The sequence below is a fragment of the Harpia harpyja genome, chromosome 17 (assembly GCF_026419915.1).
Source record: "Harpia harpyja isolate bHarHar1 chromosome 17, bHarHar1 primary haplotype, whole genome shotgun sequence".
NCBI classification, from domain to species: Eukaryota; Metazoa; Chordata; class Aves; order Accipitriformes; family Accipitridae; genus Harpia; species Harpia harpyja.
In genome coordinates, this window is record NC_068956.1 from 28,510,017 (window position 1) to 28,530,634 (window position 20,618).

The 20,618-nt window shown below is 39.1% G+C and overlaps 1 protein-coding gene across 7 annotated transcripts in view; it reads left to right on the forward strand.

Annotated features, from left to right (window-relative positions):
• Positions 1-20,618, forward strand: part of NBEA (neurobeachin) — a 511,508-nt gene that overhangs the window by 472,002 nt on the left and 18,888 nt on the right. For 5 of the 7 annotated variants that reach the window (XM_052812196.1, XM_052812194.1, XM_052812198.1 and 2 more), the window contains 5 exons: positions 9,296-9,385; positions 10,894-11,086; positions 16,079-16,150; positions 18,330-18,485; positions 19,404-19,574. In XM_052812196.1, the coding sequence (XP_052668156.1) occupies positions 9,296-9,385; positions 10,894-11,086; positions 16,079-16,150; positions 18,330-18,485; positions 19,404-19,574 (682 nt within the window). The remainder of the gene's footprint in view (positions 1-9,295; positions 9,386-10,893; positions 11,087-16,078; positions 16,151-18,329; positions 18,486-19,403; positions 19,575-20,618) is intronic. The other 2 variants (XM_052812195.1, XM_052812200.1) reach the window with 1 other exon arrangement.

The following is a 20,618-nucleotide window of genomic DNA, read 5'->3' on the forward strand; positions in this document are numbered from 1 at the left end:
CAGAGAGCTCTTAGTATGGTTGTTAATGCAGAGAAATGATGTTTGCAGCCTTCCCAGAGCTTTATGGGATTTTTAGTCTTGACCTTTGGGACTTCTGTTTTTTCATTAGTGAATTCATTGAGATATTGTGTAATACAATCTAGTTAGGCATTTCTAAACAAAAAAGACTTTATTTTAAGTACTTCTGACTTGTAAAATTTAGCAGGTTTCTAAATGCAGTTGATGGTGTTTTGAAAAATACTATTGGCAATTTTTAGCCTAGCACAACTGGAACTTCAGGCTTTCTGGCTGTTATTCACTGCTTTTCACATGTGGAAACAATTGTAGCATCCCAGACAGCAGCAGTGTTTTTTTAAAATGCCTGTAAATTTTAGTGACTGCCAACTAAGGGATGCTAATGACAGTTTTCATATAATTTTTTTATTCCTTCACTTCCTCTTTTGTAGACTTTGAAAATCTGTAACAGTTCCAGTCAGAAGAGAAGCTACATTTAAAAATTCAGAGGATTTTTTATTTCTTACTCAAGGAAATGTAACAATTATATCTCTGCTTTAGAAAAGCCTTGAAATAACTTTTCATTATTGGAGATAATGCACTTGGAATCCTAGGAGCCTTTTCAGAAAAGAATGTTTGTGTCATAAGTTTGCTCTGTTTCAAAAAAAAAAAATCCATCCCAAAGATCTAAAAGCATAAATTAAGATTTCAGCATCCTGGCTTGTATTTCATATGCGAAAGAATATATAAATAAATTAGTTAAAAGATGACGTAAGGGAGAGGAAAGGAAACGCTTGGCTTAAAAGGAAAAAACTCCCAAGTAGGAGTGTCAAGAAGTAAAAGGTATGATAAACCTAAGACTGTAATGGTAGATTTAAAAAAAAAAAAGAAAACTGAAAGATGCAGGCAAGGATAATAATAACAAGACCTTGACTTTCTTGGAACTTGAAACTGGCGACATAAACTCAGGAGGAGAGAAACAGTTTGGCCAGAACAGAAGACGATGTTCTGAGCAAGACCTTGCTAAGACCTAGGAGTGAGGACTCTCAGTAACAGGATTTATACAACAAGAGGCACATTGAGGCAACGGAACTGGTGTGGTTTGGTTTGCAAATACTAGCTAGGACACACCTGCAATTCTGCATGTTGTGATACTTTGATTACCATCACATAAAGGAGCAATACAAAGGAGTAGTATCAATGGGGAAATTCTATGTTGCAGGTGCACATTTTAGTAATTTGCACTGCAAAATCAAGATGTCAAAGAAGCTTGTTCCATAGACCTGAACACCAGATGGGAAAGATCATCCAGGTTGGCCTCGCACCCAACAAATCACATAGAGCTTTTGTCCATTGTAGCCTTTTGAATGTAACCATAAGTGTTGGTGTCTGAATAACAAAAAGAGGATACAGAAGTGTTTCCTTATACAGGTAGAGTTTAGGTGATGAGAAATTATTTCAGTCAGTCATCTTAATATTTATCATCCAAAAAAACCCCAAAAACTTGTTTTAAAAGAAATGAGGGAATGTCTTCAGAAAAGATAAAATTGCTTGTCAGATCAAAAGGAGTCTTTGTTTCTGAGGTTGTCCATTATATAACAATAGGAAAATTATTTCAGGGCAATTATCAGTCATCTAAAAATAAAAAAAACCCCTGATTGCCCAGGTTTCAAAACCGTAACTTTTTATGGCATGAAGTTACATATTTAATGAATTATTGTATCATGCTATTACATCTCTCACAAAAGTAACTTAGCAGTAGAATCTTTTCTAATGTGTTGTACTCAGTAACTTAATGATCAAAGAAAGCAACATTTTCTTTTATAAACTTAATACAGATTTGGGAGAATGATGACAGAGCAATGATTTCATTTGGCATGACATCAATGAACACACAAGAGTTTCAGTAAATGTTACTAATCTGTATGGGAGAGGAATTTTTACAAACACGAACATAAGAAATACAATAGTTCAACTGAAGAAAATAATGACATGAAATGAGAATAATAAAATGTTCTTTATATGAGCGGTGACCTCATTGCTCTCTACAGCTTCCTGAGGAGGGGACGTGGAGAGGGAGGTGCTGAGCTCTTCTCCCTGGGATCCAGTGCCAGGACGTGTGGGAATGGTTCAAAGCTGCATCAGGGGAGGTTCAGACTGGACATTAGGACACATTTCTTTACCGAGAGGGTGGTCAGACACTGGAACAGGCTTCCTGAAGAGGTGGTCAATGCCCCAAGCCTGTCAGTGTTTAAGAGGCATTTGGACATTGCCCTTAATAATATGGTTTAACTTTTGGTTAGCCCTGAGTTGGTCAGGCAGTTGGACTAGATGACTAAGTCCCTTCCAACTGAAATATTCTATTCTATTCTATTCTATTCTATTCCATTCCATTCCATTCCATTCCATTCCATTCCATTCCATTCAAAAGAAAAAAATAAAATCATTTTGAATGTAATTGTAAACAAAACTACAAATAAATGTATGACTTTCTTCAGTTCCAGCCTATGTTTAGAGTTTTGCACAGCACTGAGTCTACAAGCAAAGGGATGCTCCCTGTCTGCCTTGTATACAGGCAAACAGCAGGGAAGAAAAGGCAGCAAAACTGCCATGGGCTGGGAGCAAAATCCGCAGTTTTAAAAATTATCACAACTATAAAAAGGAAGTTATGAACTGAGCAGTGTGGCCTGAGGAGCCCCTATAACAACATAGACCTTGTCAGAGGAATTGGGAGTTAAAGCTATTTGCTTTAGAGCATAATAGAGTTTGCTGTAGTTTTTAGTGTAATTTAATGAGAGAATTTCATTATATCAGTGGTAAACTCTTTTGTTCCAGGCAGAGTTGGAAGGATACAAGAAAGAGAAAAACTATAGAAAATTGTTTTTTTTTTCCTTCTGGTATAGTTAGGAAGGGAGGGAAGCATTTCACTCCTTGACATCAGCCCTTTTCAGCGTAAGGAAGTTTTCCATGGTTTTCAGGGGACTGGGCCGCTAGAGAGGAAAAGGAAGTATTTGTGCTCAGGCACATGGGAACCTCCCATAGGAGAGTATGCCTGAAAGAGTAAGGGACACTCAGCTAAACCTGCCCTGGCTGCAGGATATCCATCTTTATGGTATTTTGCTTTACCTTCTCTGTTTCTGTTTTTGTGAGATGTATTGGATTTATTTCCCATTTGCAATGTATTAACCAAATGCTTGCTTAAGCTGACAGTGTTGAAAATGGTTTTGTGTCATGAGAGGCATATTGGACTACCAGGGACCAGAATGGGAGAACTATAAAGGTGAAAGAGGGAGGAAGTAAGTATCACAATTAGTGGCTTAGTGAGGTAAATATGAAAGCTAAAGGCAGCACTCCCTGAGACAAATAAGGTCACCAATGTGACTGATGCCTGTAAAGAGAATGGGAAATCTTACCTTTCACATATTGTCATTGCTTTCGTAGTGCTATTTCCTTTCAGAGGGAAATGAGGAAGAAGTTCAGGGGTGGCCTGAGCCTGGGAGGAAGCTGAAGGTCAGCTCGGAGCTGTTGGTCTGCTGGGGAGCCATTTAATTGCACACTGGATCCAGTGAGATACCTCCTGTGAGGGGAAGGAGCTTAAGGTTGCCCCTTCTCCATTGTTAAATTAATAAAGTAGTGACCTGTGGAGAAAATCCATTTCTGTGCCCATCTTTTAGTCCCTTGAGTATCCTGATTAAATAACCAACTGTATCGAAGCCTCCAGACTAGATGAGTCATTGCTTGTGTTTAAACTACAGCACTTCGTTCCTCCAAACATACAATAATAAAATGGAAATCAATACTCTTAACCGAACTTATCAAAAGTCCTGGAGATATCGATGCTGCTTAACAGCCTTAGATGCAAATAAAAAAGCAGTATCTCACACCACTTGTACCAAACAATAACATTTCAAGCTGCTTATGTTACCCACCAAAGGGCTGTCAATCACATTTGCTCTGAAGAAGATGGTGCTTGCGGGCTGTTGAGCGTGCTGGCTGCATGGGTGGGAGAGGGCATAAAGGATTCCTGTGTTCAGTTGGATGCAAAAATGAAATAAACTTTCAGGAAAGGCAGAGTTGGATGACTATTGCTGTGGTGCATATTTCTCAAATGCCTACAAATTTTCACTCTTCATTGGACTCAGTCCCCATGCACAGGGGAAAATGGATTGTAGAAAAACCTGAATGTGGTACACAAGAGGAACAAAACACACCAGGATTATGGGAGTTAGTAATAAAAAGACTGAATATGTAAAAAAAAGTAATAAAAACATAGAGAAACTCAGATAATACATATTTTCAAAAGTTTAACTGATGATGGTAGTAATCAGTGAAGATGAATAAAACAAGGCCACTTCACCTAAGAGTAAAAACACTGTCTTACTATCTGCAATGCAGTCTGCTTTTAGGAATTTCTTTCTTCCCTCCATGATTCAAAGTAAAAGTGCTCATGCTTTTATGTTTCTTGTGTAATGTAGTCACCAGGCATCTCTCTCAGCAAAGGGGAGTTTGCAAATGAGATGGACCATTAATATCTTCCTCGGTGATTTTGCTTGCATTTCTAAAGAACGTTTTTAGAGAAAAAGTATGTTAAAAATAACCTGCTTCATGGCTTACCCTTTTTGAAAAGCTATGTCAAAGAGCAAACAAAACGTTCACTTTTGTGATGTTTCAGATGAGCCAATTCTAGCATTTTTCATTTAGATTAGGACTGTGCTTCTGAAATGAATCTGCCAATCGTCCCTAGTTGCTGTGCTTTCATTCACGCTGCAGAGCAGTTTGGGAATGTGTGGACTGGTTTCTAAGCCACAGAAGCAGTGTCTTCCAGGGGTGCAGCTAGCAGAGCTCAGCCACGGTTGGGGTCTGCAGCCCACGCTGGAGCCAGCCCGGTCAGAAAACCCTGCAGTGGGCACGGTTTCACTATGGGATCCTCAAGAAGAAGGAGGTGCTGAGCTCTTCTCCCTGGTATCCAATGCCAGGACGCGTGGGAATGGTTCAAAGCTGCGTCAGGGGAAGTTTAGACTTGACATTAGGACACATTTCTTTACCGAGAGGGTGGCCAAACACTGGAACAGGCTTCCTGGAGAGGTGGTCAATGCTCCATGCCTGTGAGTGCTGAAGAGGCATTTGGACATTGCCCTTAATAATATGGTTTAACTTTTGGTCAGCCCTGAATTGGTCAGTTGGACTAGATGATCATTGTAGGTCCCTTCGAAATTAAAAAAAAAATCCTATTCTACTCTAAGACCAACTCTTTTTCTCTGCGCCTCTGCTTCTGTTGGGTTACACTGTTTGCTGTTGGAGGCATTGTCTTTGACCACTAAAAATAGTTCTTACACCTAAAGAAACAGATTGCTTGAATTATTTAATGGAAGATTTGTATTTCTTTCAACCAGAATTAAGAAATAAAACTCAAATACTTCAGTAGAATGCATAATAAGCAAAGCAGATGTATTGAACTCTTCATTCTACAGGAAGCTGACACTGAGGACTGATCCTTCAGGTTGCAGAAGTGCATCCCAGTGTCCTTGTGCTTGTACAGTCTGCCTTTAAGCATAAAAATTGGAACCCAATAATTTAGTTCCTTTGAGCAAAATACATTAAGGATATTGCTCATTGTATCTAAGATTAGTATCATTCATAAGATTGGATTATTTGATATATTGATTTTTCTTGACCAAAATGTATGTAAACATATAATATAAATCTCTCTATCTTATTGTTAAATGACCAATATTAAGTGTTATGAAGTTGTGTTTTGCTTGATTGCATAAATTAGGATGTGTGAGATCAACTCATTTTAACTTTGAATTGCCAGCAAGTTTGCCGATATTTTTTCTTTCCTTGTTCTGACCTATGATTATCAAATAACAGGCTAAGACCCATTTTATCTTTCTGCAATACATGATCATATCCTAACAGATACTCCCTGAAGTGTCCGGAGTACAAATCTCATTTTATGTGTATTAAAAACAGTAGGGAATCTCAAATCAGCTCACTACATAGCTTTTCTGCAACACCTTATTAAGAAAGTGAAAACTAATATAATTGCCATTTTGCTGTTCCGAAAGCGTTAAATCTGGCAGCTGCTGAATTCCAAGCTTATATTGTTTCTACAGGAAGGACATTTGAAGGTGAAATGAGAATAAACTTTATTAAAATTTGCATTAAATTGACTAGAATGTGTGTCTTGGAGTGGTGTAGCACTTTGCACACAATACTCAAGATCTGATGGGAGCAAAGGAATTGATTCATTGGAATGAAATGTTTAAGACCATTAAATAAATCTAAAGAAGTTTGATAATTTACAGTTCAAGAAAATCTGCGGTGTACACTTACCAGTTTTCAGATTAATTTCAGATACAGCCAGAGTTCTCTTGTAAACAAATCAATGTATTACATTATTATTCACAGATCTGTTCCGTACCTGCTTTTCATTTTGTGTCAAGTGATCTGATAGGAGGCAGCATTAGGAATACCCTTGGGCCAGACACTTTATCTCTGTATGCTTATGTTTATCTTCTGTGTTAAGTTTTGACAAGGTTTTTCTGTCCTTTTTAAGTGTTGTGAGCTCCAGAGAGGAATACCAGTTGTAGCTGTGCAAAGCTGTGGTGTTGTGCAGACTATAGTCTCTGTGCAGTAGTTGAATATTACAGGTATTTTTTAAGAAACATTGTTCAGGTTTTTTAATGCTTCTAAGAGTTGTCAGTTTTACGAATGGTATTTCTGAAAGAGAAGGATAACATTACTATCCACAGGGTGGGGGGGAGGTGGTTGTCTTGTAAGTGCAAGCCAGCAAAAATATTCAATATTCCCTGAATATCAAGGTCTTCATTCTGCATTTGTTCTGGTTACAGAAGGACTTGGCATTAACTTAAATATTCTAAAATTATAGGCACGTAAAGTATGTAAGTGAGTATTTACCAGGAAATCTTCAGCTGTAAAATAACAGTTGCTTTTGACAGTTATGTTTTAAGTGTCCATTCCTCATAATCTGAAAAATTCATGCTGGTTTATTATCATGTCCTGCTTCTCTTTCTCTTCCTCTATTACTATCATAAATCTACGTGAACTGGGAGGCAAAGCCAGCAAAGTTTATGTGTGCAGAATTTACAGCCAAACAATCAAAATTTGCCAAGACTGGACAACATGAAAGTAAATGTGTAAATTAGAATTGGGCTGCACTGAAAAAAATTTAATAATTCATTTCAATGTGCCTGCGAGAGAACAGAAGTATCATTTAAGGGATCGCTATAAAGGGTGGGAGAGGAAGGTCTGGTTTTTGTTCAGTATTGCTGCCAAATACAATTCACACTCTTATTTCAACACAGAATTCTTTCAAAAATTAAAATTAAATTAACCTTGATAATTATTTGAAAAAAGAAAAATGGAAATTACTTTTCTGAAAACATTATCGACAGATCTGTGTGGAAGCATATATCATGCAGTGCCCGATATTGTTAATATTAGTTTTTGTCATTTTGAAAGTGAAATTCACAAACAAGTGTAATGCCCTTCCCTTCTCCCCACCAGGCAAATCAGTTCTGGAGTACTGAATGTAAAAGAAAATACTACCTTTGATTTGACTTGAAGTGAATTTTATGTTCCTGTATAAAAAGTGTCTGCATGAGTGAAGGTATCTACGCAGTGTGTAAAGAGATACTATTTGTGTGGTACATATAGACAGCTGCTGTACAGACATGTACACACATATGCCCACACAAAGGCATTGATTTTGTATAAAATTACTCTATGATTTCAAATTAATTCATCATTAAATGATGTTAATAAAACCCGAGATGCTCACCAGTTCCCAAGAAATACTGTGCCTTGCAGACTGAAGTTCACTCTGAATGAGTCAACAAACAAGAAATCACCTGTACCGGCATAATTGCAGCATCAAATGCACTAGGGCTACAATCCAGTGGAAGTCCTTCAGCTGCTTGGCTGGATTTTGCATTAAGTTTCTTTTTTGGCAAATGTTTGTTGGTGGTCTTCCATTATATACCTGTCAATCTAGGGCATCAAGAGCGGTAGACATTAGTGACCTGTTAGGAAATCTCTCTCCAACATCGGTTCGTGCATCTATGCTGTGAAGCGGAGGAAAACACAGATTGTCTTGTAGGAATCACAAAATATGTAGATTAAAAGGATTCTTCCGTGTCATGAAGTATTTATTGTGCTTCTTACCATTTCATGTCTGAAAGAAATAACGTAATTTACCAAGATAGTCATGTTTCTGGTGTTTTTTCATGTTTCTTGTGTGGTAGCAAATGAAAAATTCATAAAGCTCACAAGAAAAATATTAAGGGTCAGTAGTACAGGGTACAGTATATATATAGGTACATAATGCACAGTGCATTTCAAAATCTGCCAGTTTAGTTTTCTGTGAACCCTTTATTCTTGATTTTACAAGGTCAAATAAAATAGTACCTGTGTGAAAAATAAGAAGTGTTCTTTAACAGCACTGCTTTTACAAGCAGCAATCTTTTGCCAAAGTTTTTAAGAAAATATCTTAAATGTGGCTTTGTTTGAATGAACTGTTTGAGTAATGGAAGCATCTGAGTATATGGGCTGTATTCTACTCCCTATCAAATTACTCCAGATTTATTCTGAAAGTAGATTTAAGTCTTGAAGAATGCATTGAAATTGCTAAGTTTTCATTTCAAACCTGTGAAGCCTGAAAGCCCATGAAAAAAATGCAATAAAATTAAGCATGAAATAAATACTCAGTGAATGTATGCAACTTGGAAAGATTTTTACATTAGTCTGAATGTGCCTGGCAAGTTTTGTTTCTGGCATTTTTTTTTTGTTTTAACCTACTAATGTTGTTGTTGAAATAGTAATTATTTTGGGTTTATTATATTTTATACATGAATTTTGTTTCTCAGTTTGCTTTTCTTTCCCCCATTTAAGATTCCAGAGGCTTATTTTATTAGAGATCCTCATACTTTCCTCCTTACAAAGGACTTTATTAAGGTATATATGTTCTTTTTAGTGCAAAAAAAAGCTCTCTCCAGACCTGAACTGCATGTCCTCACAGGTTAACATTTTCACATATAACGCCGGTTACTGGAAATGAGAATGGTTAGTTGGTTAACTGAAGCATGCTCGAACGGAGAAGCAAAGCTTGTCTACAAAATACTAACACTTGGATGAGTCTGCAGCCTGGGAGGAGAGCACCGGGTGAATTTTCTGGACTTTTTTCATGGCTGACTTGGGATATGCCTGCATTGTCACGCAGTGTGTTGACCTCTCTCCTTGACGCGTATTGCTCATGACAGTCCCTCTCCCTTGCCCGCAGGCCATGGAGGCGCAGATACAGAACTTTGGACAGACGCCATCGCAGTTGCTCATTGAGCCCCATCCACCTCGGAGCTCTGCCATGCACCTGGTGAGACATAACTGCTGACCGGGAATGCATTCCCTTTGAACCTGAGGATCCTTTGTAGGTCGTAAAGGACCCATTCAGCAACACTTTTAACGCCCCCGTTGCCCATGCAGCCGTACTTTCTCCTGGCAGCGACGGCTCGCAGTGCTCTAGAAGGACAAGGGGGACGTTTCAGCAGCTTTAGCTTCCTATAGTCCTGGCTTTTCCTGTCTAATATTGTATAAAAAGGCCCTATCTTCGTAAATATACCCTTGATAAGTACATATTTGCGTTCTTATTTCTGCAAGTGGTGGGAATGACTGCAGGCTTGTCTTAGAGTGAGCATGTTGGTTTGTGTTGTTTTAAAGGATGCATTGTTAGGGGCTGATTTATGAACAATGCCTGCCTGACAAAAATGAAGTATTGGAGTTCAAATCGTGCTGGAATCCTCCCGCCTGTTCCCCCGGGAGAATGCAATGTATATTTCGAATTTCAATTTGAACTCCAAAACTCATTCCTAACGCATTCTTCTCTGTGCCTCTTGCAAAGAATTATATGAAATAGCCAGACTGAACGAGACAGATCTCTGTGCCCCTCAGTCCCTTTGTTTAAATGCTTAGAGCTAGATGTTTTCTTTTAAGTTTTGTAAATCGACAGTAATACGTGTAGCAGTTTCAATCATTTTATCTACCTACAAGGAAATCACTCTATCTAGTTGCACACTGCGAAAGTGGGAATTGATCTGGAAGTGTTAGCTGTGTTATTTTAAGTAATGTGTAGATTTCGAATGTACCTGATATTTATTTTACATTCTTAAGATATGGATAAGATATTTTTAATAATAAGTTAAAGTGATAAGTAGAAAGGATTATTTGAACTTCTAGAAATAATTGTATTTGTTATAACAGTGGTTGAAAAAAACCACATTAAAAACAGTACTTAATAACAGTACTATTGTCCATGCACAAAAAACTGTGTCACTTGTAGAATCATCAAACAGGTTTATAATTACTTACAGACTCCCTAATAAGTATATGTTTTACATAGAATTAAATTGTCTATGTTTGGAAGTGCTGTGTTTCTTATAAAGAATTCATTAAGAAAAATTAAATATCTGTGAGTTCTTGAGTCCCTCTTAAAATTTCTTTTTTCAAACGTAGTTTATAGCATTTTTATTTATGATGTATTAATTGATTAACTCTTTTATTTGACTCATATCTCTATCGTATGAATATTAACTGCTGTATAATTTTACATTTTACTGTATATTAATTAATGCTAATGGTCATTTTGCGCCCTGTAACGATACCCCTCACCATACCTATTCTCTACTTGTCCTCATGTAATGATCCGATAATAGCTTCTGATCTTGCTCTCCTCCATCACTAGCGTAGATGTGCAGGTAGCGTTGTTTTCCCTGTATGTGCACATGCTTGCCTGCTCTTTTTTAACCTCGTTTTCCCTCAGACCTCCTCACTAATTGTGTTATCCCTTCTGTTTTCTTCTGCTCTCTTCTCCTTTCTACTCAACAGTGTTTCCTTCCACAGAGCCCCCTCATGTTTAAAGATCAGATGCAGCAGGATGTCATCATGGTGCTGAAGTTCCCATCCAATTCCCCCGTCACACACGTGGCAGCCAACACGCTGCCCCACCTGACCATTCCTGCCGTGGTGACCGTCACTTGCAGCAGGCTGTTTGCAGTCAATCGGTGGCACAACACAGTAGGTAGGTTCTCACGGGCACGTTTCATGCACGTTTGAAGACCTTAACAGTGCAGCTTTAATTTCGAGTGCAATTTAGCTAGATGTGGGTTAATCTCACTCACCCGCCTGTGCACAAATATTTACTGTTTCTTCTGGTTTGTGTCAAATAATCAAAGCTTGTGTTTTCTCTGGTGTCATTCCTAGAAATACGCTCCCTAACAGCAGCACATCACCATGGCAGCCAATCGATTTGTGGTTACATCAGGATCAGCCTTTGATATAATGCTTTTCAGGAGAGTGCTGCTGTTCTTGACATAGCCGATATTAATATGTCCCAGGTTTCGGGAATACGTACGGGCATGCTAGAGAGTGTACATCGCTGTCTGCTGCTTGAGAGAGATTTCAGGTCTGTCCAGGAGCTTGTCATAAACCTACCCCTGGGTCACCGTTAGATAGTGCGGGACCCTAAGCAAGCCTAAGCAGCCGGACACCAAACTATTCTGAAGAGAAGTTTCCTCCTTCCCTCCCAAAAGCCCATCCAACAAGGTCATCGCAAATTTCCCTTCCAGCCCCTCTGCTCACCTCTCCATATTGCCGCTAGGACTGTCCTGTCTCCTCACCTGGACATGTAGGTACTGAGCTTGTCCGAGGCATTGCTAAATAGGTGGTGGGGCCATGAGGTACGGGCGGGAAGGAACAGGTTTCATTTTCTAAGGTAGCTTCCTGCTCTCATAGCCTTATGCTGCAGTATCTGGAAACTTTTGAAGGTTTCTTACCACCTGGGAAAACAAGAAGGTACCTGATATTTGAGAGTGTGACTCAGTAGCTGGCTCAGGGACATAGCATCGTAGAATCACAGAATCATTTAGGTTGGAAAAGACCCTTAAGATCATCGGGTCCAACCATTAACCTAACACTGCCAAGTCCACCACTAAACCATGTCCCTAAGTGCCACATCTACACGTCTTTTAAATACCTCCGGGGATGGTCACTCACGCACATCCCTGGGCAGCCTGTTCCAATGCTTGATAACCCTTTTGGTAAAGAAATATTTTCTAATCTCCAATCTAAACCTCCCCTGGAAGAATGTGAGGCTGTTTCCTCTCATCCTATTGCTTGTTACTTGGGAGAAGAGACCGACCCCCACCTCACTACACCCTCCTTTCAGGTGGTTGTAGAGAGCTATCAGGTCTCCCCTCAGCCTCCTTTTCTCCAGACTAAACAACCCCAGCTCCCTCAGCCGCCCCTCATCAGACTTGTGCTCCAGACCCTTCACCAGCTCCGTTGCCCTTCTCTGGACACGCTCCAGCCCCTCCATGTCTTTCCTGCAGTGAGGGGCCCAAAACTGAACACAGGACTCGAGGTGTCACCTCACCAGTGCCCAGTACAGGGGGACCATCACCGCCCTGCTCCTGCTGGCCACGCTATTTCTGGTACAGGCCAGGATGCCGTTGGCCTCCTTGGCCACCTGGGCACACTGCTGGCTCATATCCAGCCGGCTGTTGACCAGCACCCCCAGGTCCTTTTCCACCGGGCAGCTTTCCAGCCGCTCTTCCCCAAGGCTGTAGCGCTGCGTGGGGTTGTTGTGACCCAAGTGCAGGACCCGGCACTTGGCCGTGTTGAACCTCACACAGTTGGCCTCGGCCCGTCCATCCAGCCTGTCCAGATCCCTCTGCAGAGCCTTCCTGCCCTCCAGCAGAGCAACGCTCCTGCCCAACGTGGTGTTGTCTGCAAACTTGCTGAGGGTGCACTCGATCCCCTCGTCCAGATCGTTGATAAAGATATTATAAACAGAACTGGCCCCAGTACTGAGCCCTGGGGACCCCACCACTTGTGACCGGCTGCCAACTGGATTTAACCCCATTCACCACAACCCTCTGGGCTCAGCCATCCAGCCAGTTTTTTACCCAGCAAAGAGTACGCCTGTCCAAGCCATGAGCAGCCAGTTTCTCCAGGAGAATGCTGTGGGAAACGGTGTCAAAGGCTTTGCTAAAGTCCAGGTAGACAACACCCACAGCCTTCCCCTCATCCACTAGGCAGGTCACCTTGTCACAGAAGCAGATCAGGTCGGTCAAGCAGGACCTGTCTGTCATGAACCCACGCTGACTGGGCCTGATCCCCTGGTTGTCCTGTACGTGCTGTGTGATGGCACTCAAGATTATCTGCTCCATAACCTTCCCCGGCACCGAGGTCAGACGGACAGCCCTGTAGTTCCCCGGATCCTCCCTTCCGGCCCTTCTTGTAAATGGGCACCACATTTGCTAACCTCCAGTCAACTGGGACCTCCCCAGTTAGCCAGGACTGCTGATAAATGATGGAAAGCGACTTGGTGAGCACTTCACCAGCTCCCTCAATACCCTTGGGTGGATCCCATCCAGCCCCATAGACTTGTGTGCATCTAAGTGGTGTAGCAGGTCACTAACCATTTCCCCTTGGATTATGGTGCTTCATTCTGTTCCCCATCCCTGTCTTCCAGCTCAGGGGGCTGGGTACCCCAAGAACAACTGGTCTTACTATTAAAGACTGAGGCAAAGAAGGCATTAAGTACCTCAGCCTGTTCCTCAGCCTTTGTCACTGTGTTTCTCCCCGCATCCAATAGAGGATGGAGATTGTCATTAGCCCCCCTTTTGTTGCTTTGTAGGGACTAGGCAAAAAAAGAAAAATCCTCCACTCTTCACGCACAGGAGAAACCCCTGGACGGAAGTAGGTCCTCCTGGAGAGAGATTTATGATATTTACGTTAGATGTCTACCTCCAGTAGACATAAAGGGATTCTAGGTTACCTAGGGATTTCACTGCCTTAAATGTAAACATCTCCTCAGTGAATAATTCACGTCAGGTGAGATAGATCCCTTATGCACCAGGCTGGCCAGAGATTGGTGTTACAAGGAATAATTAGAGGAATGAATGGGAATTCCCTTATAGGCATGCATTAGAGGAACTATCAGAGCAAATAAAGTTAGTATCGTTCTGTATTCTTGCATAGTAATATAAGGTTTAATATTACCTTTATTCTGAACATTTAAATAATGTTAGCATGAATATTAAATTTTGCATGTATTTGGAATGTACCTGTTCTCTGTTTACGAGCAAACTTTGCATGGTGGTTTAGAGAATACGACAGGAACAGAACAGGGTATCTGATTGCCTTTCACAAATCCATGCATTTATGATACTCCATCAGGTGCAACTGCATTAGAAGTAAAAATGTTTCGCCCATTTCTTTAAAACAAAAGGGAAAAATTTAGAGAGAAAAAGAAATAAAGTATTTTTTTTTTAATATTTTGTGACGGTGTCCTCAATGGAAGAGCCCAATGTCAGAAATGATTCAGAGGCACAGAAACTGTCCCCTGGTATTTTAATACTCTTTTGACTAGCACTGGTTGACTAATTCCTAATTAGGTCCCCTGGATTTTTCAGGGATGCTGCCCAAGTACTCTGTACCCATCATCATTGGCATCTCCATTTGAGGAGGCTTATTTAGTACTGGAGTACCCCTTTCTTATCCAAACTGACAAGTGAGGGGAAGTGAAAATTCCTACCATACTTTACCATGAAGGAATCACGGCCGCTAGTATTGCAGCATCCTGGATTTCAAGGGTTTCCTTAACAATTGTTATTTGAAGTCATCTAGTTGAGTAGAAGTCGTGTTGGCCTTTACAATGCATTGACTGTTAGGTTTTAGTTTTTCATATATACTCTTGTAAAACATATGTTGCAAACATGCAGAATTCACATCATGAACCAACCATGAACTAAATTTCACACCATTTGAAAACCTCTGGTGTAAATTTCAAACAGAGGAATACTTTCTGAATATATTATAACAGGAAGAGACAGGAAAACAAAACTGTTTGGAGAATCAAAACTCATTCTAATGATTTTCTTAACTTTTACATGCTGCTTGGCAATGGCTTCTATTTTGCAAGAGGCTAATCCAGGGCAGGGTATCAATTTCGTACTATTACCCTATTATTTTAATAAATCACAACTCTAGTATAAAGGACAGGTTCATCTACAGAAATGTATACACAGACCACTTCTACTGTTGTGGGATGTATGTAGAGCTTTAGAGTTTATACACAATAGAAGGCATTTACATAACCATCTCACAACAGAAGCAAATGAATCTAAGTTAATACCAGTAAAGATCTGTCCCAAACTCATTTGGTTTTGAAAGAAGAGAGACAAAGGAGGGAAGACGTTCTCAGAGCAGTGTTTTTCAGAAGATGGCAGGGTCAGCTGTAGGCCCTGTTTTCTTTTACCTCCTCTGGTTGTCTATTGCAGTGGTAGAAAATGGAGTTTATTCTCCAGAACTCTGTATCTCCTCTTATGGAGGATATTCTTGTGCAACATGGCAGTCCCTGACAAAAATTGTGTTTTCAGGAGTGACCATTGTGATCTATATGCTAGGGAAGGTGCTCAGAAGAGCCAAAGCAATGCTATCTGTGCATGAGCGCAGGTAACACGAAATATGCAGCCCCTGATGCACATTTGAAGAGCTTAAGGACTGCTCAGGATAGAGCTAATAGGAATAATTGCGGCAAATTTGCTGTAGCCCACAATTTCCCAGCTAATATTTCTAGGCAAATCCATGAAAAGGTCCGAGTTTCTGTTACTTACAGGTTTCCATATGTAAGAAACTCGTAACAATGTTTAATCCAATTATTTTTCTTTTCTGTGCTATTATAAGATCTCAGCCATTGCTCACATATAAAAAAAATTTCTCTGTTACACTACTTTAAAGGAGTTATTTAATGAATGTTTGTGGCTGCAGAAATCTTGATGAAATTAGCACTCATACATTTATAGCTACTATTACATAACTGAAGAATTAATGCATATTTGTGTAGCACAGTGGAAAGAATCTTAGAAGATTCATAGAACAAGTAGTAGTAAGAAGTTACATTTTTTTATATATAATAATCCAGTAATACAGTTTTAAACCTAGAAAAATCATATAAAAAATTTAGACAACAAGGTTCCTATTCTTTTATTCGTTCTTTCATGTGTAGGCCTTCGGGGAGCCCCAGGATATTCTTTGGATCAAGCCCATCATCTTCCAATCGAAATGGATCCATTGATTGGTATGTCAAGATGAAAATGTAGCAATATATTTGAAAAAGGCATTCTCAAGAATTATTGATTAAGCTATATTTGTATATTATGCTTCATTTAACATGGAAGATAGGAAAAGATAGGAAAATATTTATTCTTGTCAGTCCTGGAGAACTAAAAGCATTAGTTATTGATGCTGAATGAATTACAAGAGTGCTATTTGTTATTAACATCACCAGCAATTGGTATTTAAGAAACAACCAATTAAGTCAGTTATATTGTCAGCCCATATCTATATTCTGTTCACTTATCAGGTCACATTAGTAAAATAAAATGTGAGGTTCTGGTAGAGTTCACATATTTTCATTCTTACAGCCAGCACTGTGTATATCAGTGCAGATGCAGATCCATTTCTTTTCATTCAATTTATGATTCGGATTATTTTAGTTGGCATTACTAAATAAATAAAGAAAAAATGGATTTTAAATTGATGCATGATTGTATTTTTTAAATCCAAAAATATTTGAAGAAGTGAAGTATTTTGAGAAACAGCATCTGCTAAAACTGTTAGAGAGATTGCAGGACTTGTATTCCTAATGGTCATTATTTCTCTTTAATTGCAACTATTTGCTTTGTGGTTGATTGGTTATTTTTTTGCAGTAGGCCTATTTTTGAGACAGAAATTGGGGATAGGGAAGGTTCTTAGAGACAATTTTGCAGCACTGGTGAGAAAAATTGCATTTTTAAACATCTCGTGATGAAAAGTTCCCTTTTCGTCTGTGTCAATATTCGCGGTTGAAAGATTTATATAGAAGTACCTCAGGAGAGTTAGCTTTCTCATTCTGTATGCTTCATTTGCTCATATAATGACAATGGTTTTCTCTTCAGATTTTCCTCTCAAAAGCTAGGGCACAACTATTGTGCCCACCTGTTCTGGAAATTTGAGTAATTTGTTATTCATTATCTTTCAGTGGATGGGCATAGAGGGTCTGATAATTTAAATATGTGTTTTCGGAATATATATAAACATGGTATTAATTTTTACAAGCAAATTTAAAAAAGGGGATTTTTTTGGTTGAGTCTTTTTAATTTCATGCAGTTGCGAGCAATTTAAGTAGAATAACCAAAAATAGGGAGAAAAGAAATTTCAGAATATTATCTGCATTAAGTGGTGTTCCTACGTCAGGAGAAACATGTCTCTCAGAGTGAGTTTTGTCTCACCTAACTTCAGTTAACTGAAGTTAGTTGTCAAGATTTCCTCCATAGCTACTGTAGAAAGAGAAACCGCCCTCTGGAGTTGTCTAGCACTTGGACAGCTATTACAGCGTGAGATGACTTGCCATGTGCAGCGATGTCTCTCTCTCCAGTGACTATAGAGGAAGCACAGATAATTAGATTATATACTGAACTTTTAGAAAGTTAATATTAGGTGGGAGGGAACACACCTTTACTGTATTGCCAAATCCTGCCTGTTGTGTCCCAGGAAGTAACGAGCACGTTAGGTTATTATTCCCAGTCCTTCCTAACAGCTCCGTTTGATGGTCAGGGCGGTGGGATTCTGCACGAACCATTCCTTTTCCCTCCGCCTGGGGGAATTTCCAGGTGGCATTGCCTCTTTTAACATTACTGCCCATGGCCTGGCTCCCTGCTTGAGGCGTAGGTGGTAAGAAAGTGTTGAAAAAGCACCTCAGATTTGAATAGCTTCATTAGCTGAATCCTTACCTCTTTGATCCGGTTAAGCATCTGCAAGTATGGGGGATGTCGAGGTCACACTACACAAGCTGGGATATTATCTGTAGGAGAGATACCAACCAGCAAGAATTGACTTTCTGCAGTATTGTTAGCGTCAACTTGGTATTTTAAATGGACTTCCACCACTTTCCCCTAGTTCAATTTGGTTTTGGAGAGTACTTCAGCAGAGCACTTAAAATATTACCACATATTATGCAGTGCATCAGGCAGTTTATAAGAAATTGTCATCTCCTGTAAAATCTTTTGTCTTATTCAAAGGAAAACCAGAAATCTCACAATAATTTTGTACTTCTGACACCCATATAGACAGCTCTAAATGTTCATATTCAAAATGCTTACTCAACAACAAATTCACAGTTCATTGAAAGTTAAATGTATTCATTTTCTTCTGTAAGTGGATGACAGGAAGGTGTTGGAATGGCTTACTTGTAAAATGTGTTTTGCATTTCGTTACAGCCAATAACTCTGGTGTGAACAAACGGCAGATCACAGACCTTGTGGATCAGAGCATCCAGATCAATGCGCATTGCTTCGTGGTCACAGCAGATAATCGCTACATTCTTATCTGTGGGTTCTGGGACAAGAGCTTTCGAGTTTATTCTACGGAAACAGGTGACCCCCTAAATACAACTACCTGTTTCTTCTTAGGTCAGGAAGTGGATGGTTGTCTTAATACTACCATATCTAATGCCTGTGCTTACCCCTCAAGAAATGATAAAGGGCAGTTTATAAAATCCTTCATTATTGTTTGAGCATAATAGCTTTAAGATGCTTTTTTTTTAAAAGATAAAGGATGCAAAAGGAAACAGAAAGGCATACAGTTTTGTTAGTTGTAACTTTTGAAAACCATAGTTATATCCAGGGAACTGATCATATCAAAAGGATCAACCAAAATTTTTGTTAGAATATTTTCATGGCTGTATTGTTTCTATCTCTATTTATTTCATGTAATGAGGAAAGAGGTTGCATAGCCTGGTACCGAGAACCAGTATTTTGTTTCTTTGTCTGATTGCTTAGCCTAATATCATTCAGTATATTGCTAAAAACTGATTGCAGTAATAGAAAGGAGGAGGTGATGATCATCATAAACCTTAGTTTGACATTAACATAGAACAAATAGACATTTTTAATATAATAATGTAGCACCATTATGGAAAAGTTCATGTGTTGTCTTATGCATATAATTCATGAAATTCACAAATAGTGTTCTAACACCATTGCTTAAATACTGATGGAGCAGTAACTCCACTTAATATTCAGTGACTGCAGCACTGACTTGATTTTCAGAGATAAGGGTTAGCCTATGGATTGACACAGAGCACAGCCCTCAATAGCAACATAAAAGGAGAAAAAAAAAGAAGTTTTATCTTTGTGATTTTTTAATCTTGTAGCATGTAGTGAACTCTAATTAAGGGACATGAGGCAAAAATTACATTTGAACTGGATATTTGTTAATGTTTTAGTTAATGATTTCTAAATGCTGCAACTACTTAAAAAACCTGAATTTGTATCACTTTGCACTCCCACCAGGAAAATTAACTCAGATTGTGTTTGGCCACTGGGATGTTGTGACTTGCCTTGCCAGATCAGAGTCCTATATTGGTGGCGATTGCTACATCGTGTCTGGGTCTCGTGATGCTACATTGCTGCTTTGGTACTGGAGTGGCCGACATCATATTATAGGTGACAATCCAAATAGCAGTAAGTATCCTGTAAAAAACACCTTCTTGAGAGGTCCTTTGTCACACCTATTCATTTTTAGCATTCCTTCTGTCAGCTTCAGAAGGTATTACCAAATATATTGATTACTTCACTTACTGGTTGAGAGTTGATATAAGAAGAGTGCCACATGCTAAGCAATTCATTGAGTACTAGCCAAAAAAATGTTTAAACAGTCTGTGCGTGGTAACAGATAATAGTATGGGAGTAATTCTTAAATTCATAATTGCCTTTATCACTTATAACATCATGTCATCATAAACTAGAACAAGATGGTTATGGCCTTTAAGTGACAGGGCGTATATCACTATATTTTGACTTTCCTTTCCTCAGAAATATTTTTTGGCATTTTAACTTACTCCTTTTGTGCTACAGCATGCTATATCAGCTGCTTGCCTTTTCAGAAAAGGAATGCCTCACATGCCGTGGAATTAAATGAGTCTCTCTGAGAAAGGTCTTTCTATAGCAAGCAAACCTTTGGGGAAGCAATGTGACTGAATAAAAATAGAAAAAGATAAAATGTCAGGAAGAGTTTACATTTCATTTGCAGGGGACTAACTATCAGTGCTTTGCAGAGTGAGGGACACAACAACAATAATAATATTAATTTATATAAGAGGGCACTTAAAGTGCACTACTAATTTACAAGGTCCCTCCTTCACGCAAGTCAGAAATGTGACCACAGCTAAAGACAAGAGCAACTTTTACCCATATACTAGAGCTCTTTTGTACAACACCAAATCCATTTCATTTAAAGCAGTTTCTGAATTCTGATTATTATTTTCAGCACAAGGATATTGCCTCTTTACATAAACATGGAAGAATCCATCACTATCAATTTTGATCTCTGGTTCAAGTACTGACTGGAGGCAGTTGTAGACCTGTCACTTACAGTCATCTAAGTGAAAGTATTTCTTCAACTGAATGTTTGGTAGAAAAGTGTTTTATTTGTTACAAAGTAAATATTTTGTTAATTTTACAGCAGCAGATTTTTTAGTGTGTTTTAATTTTCTTCCATTTGTCTGT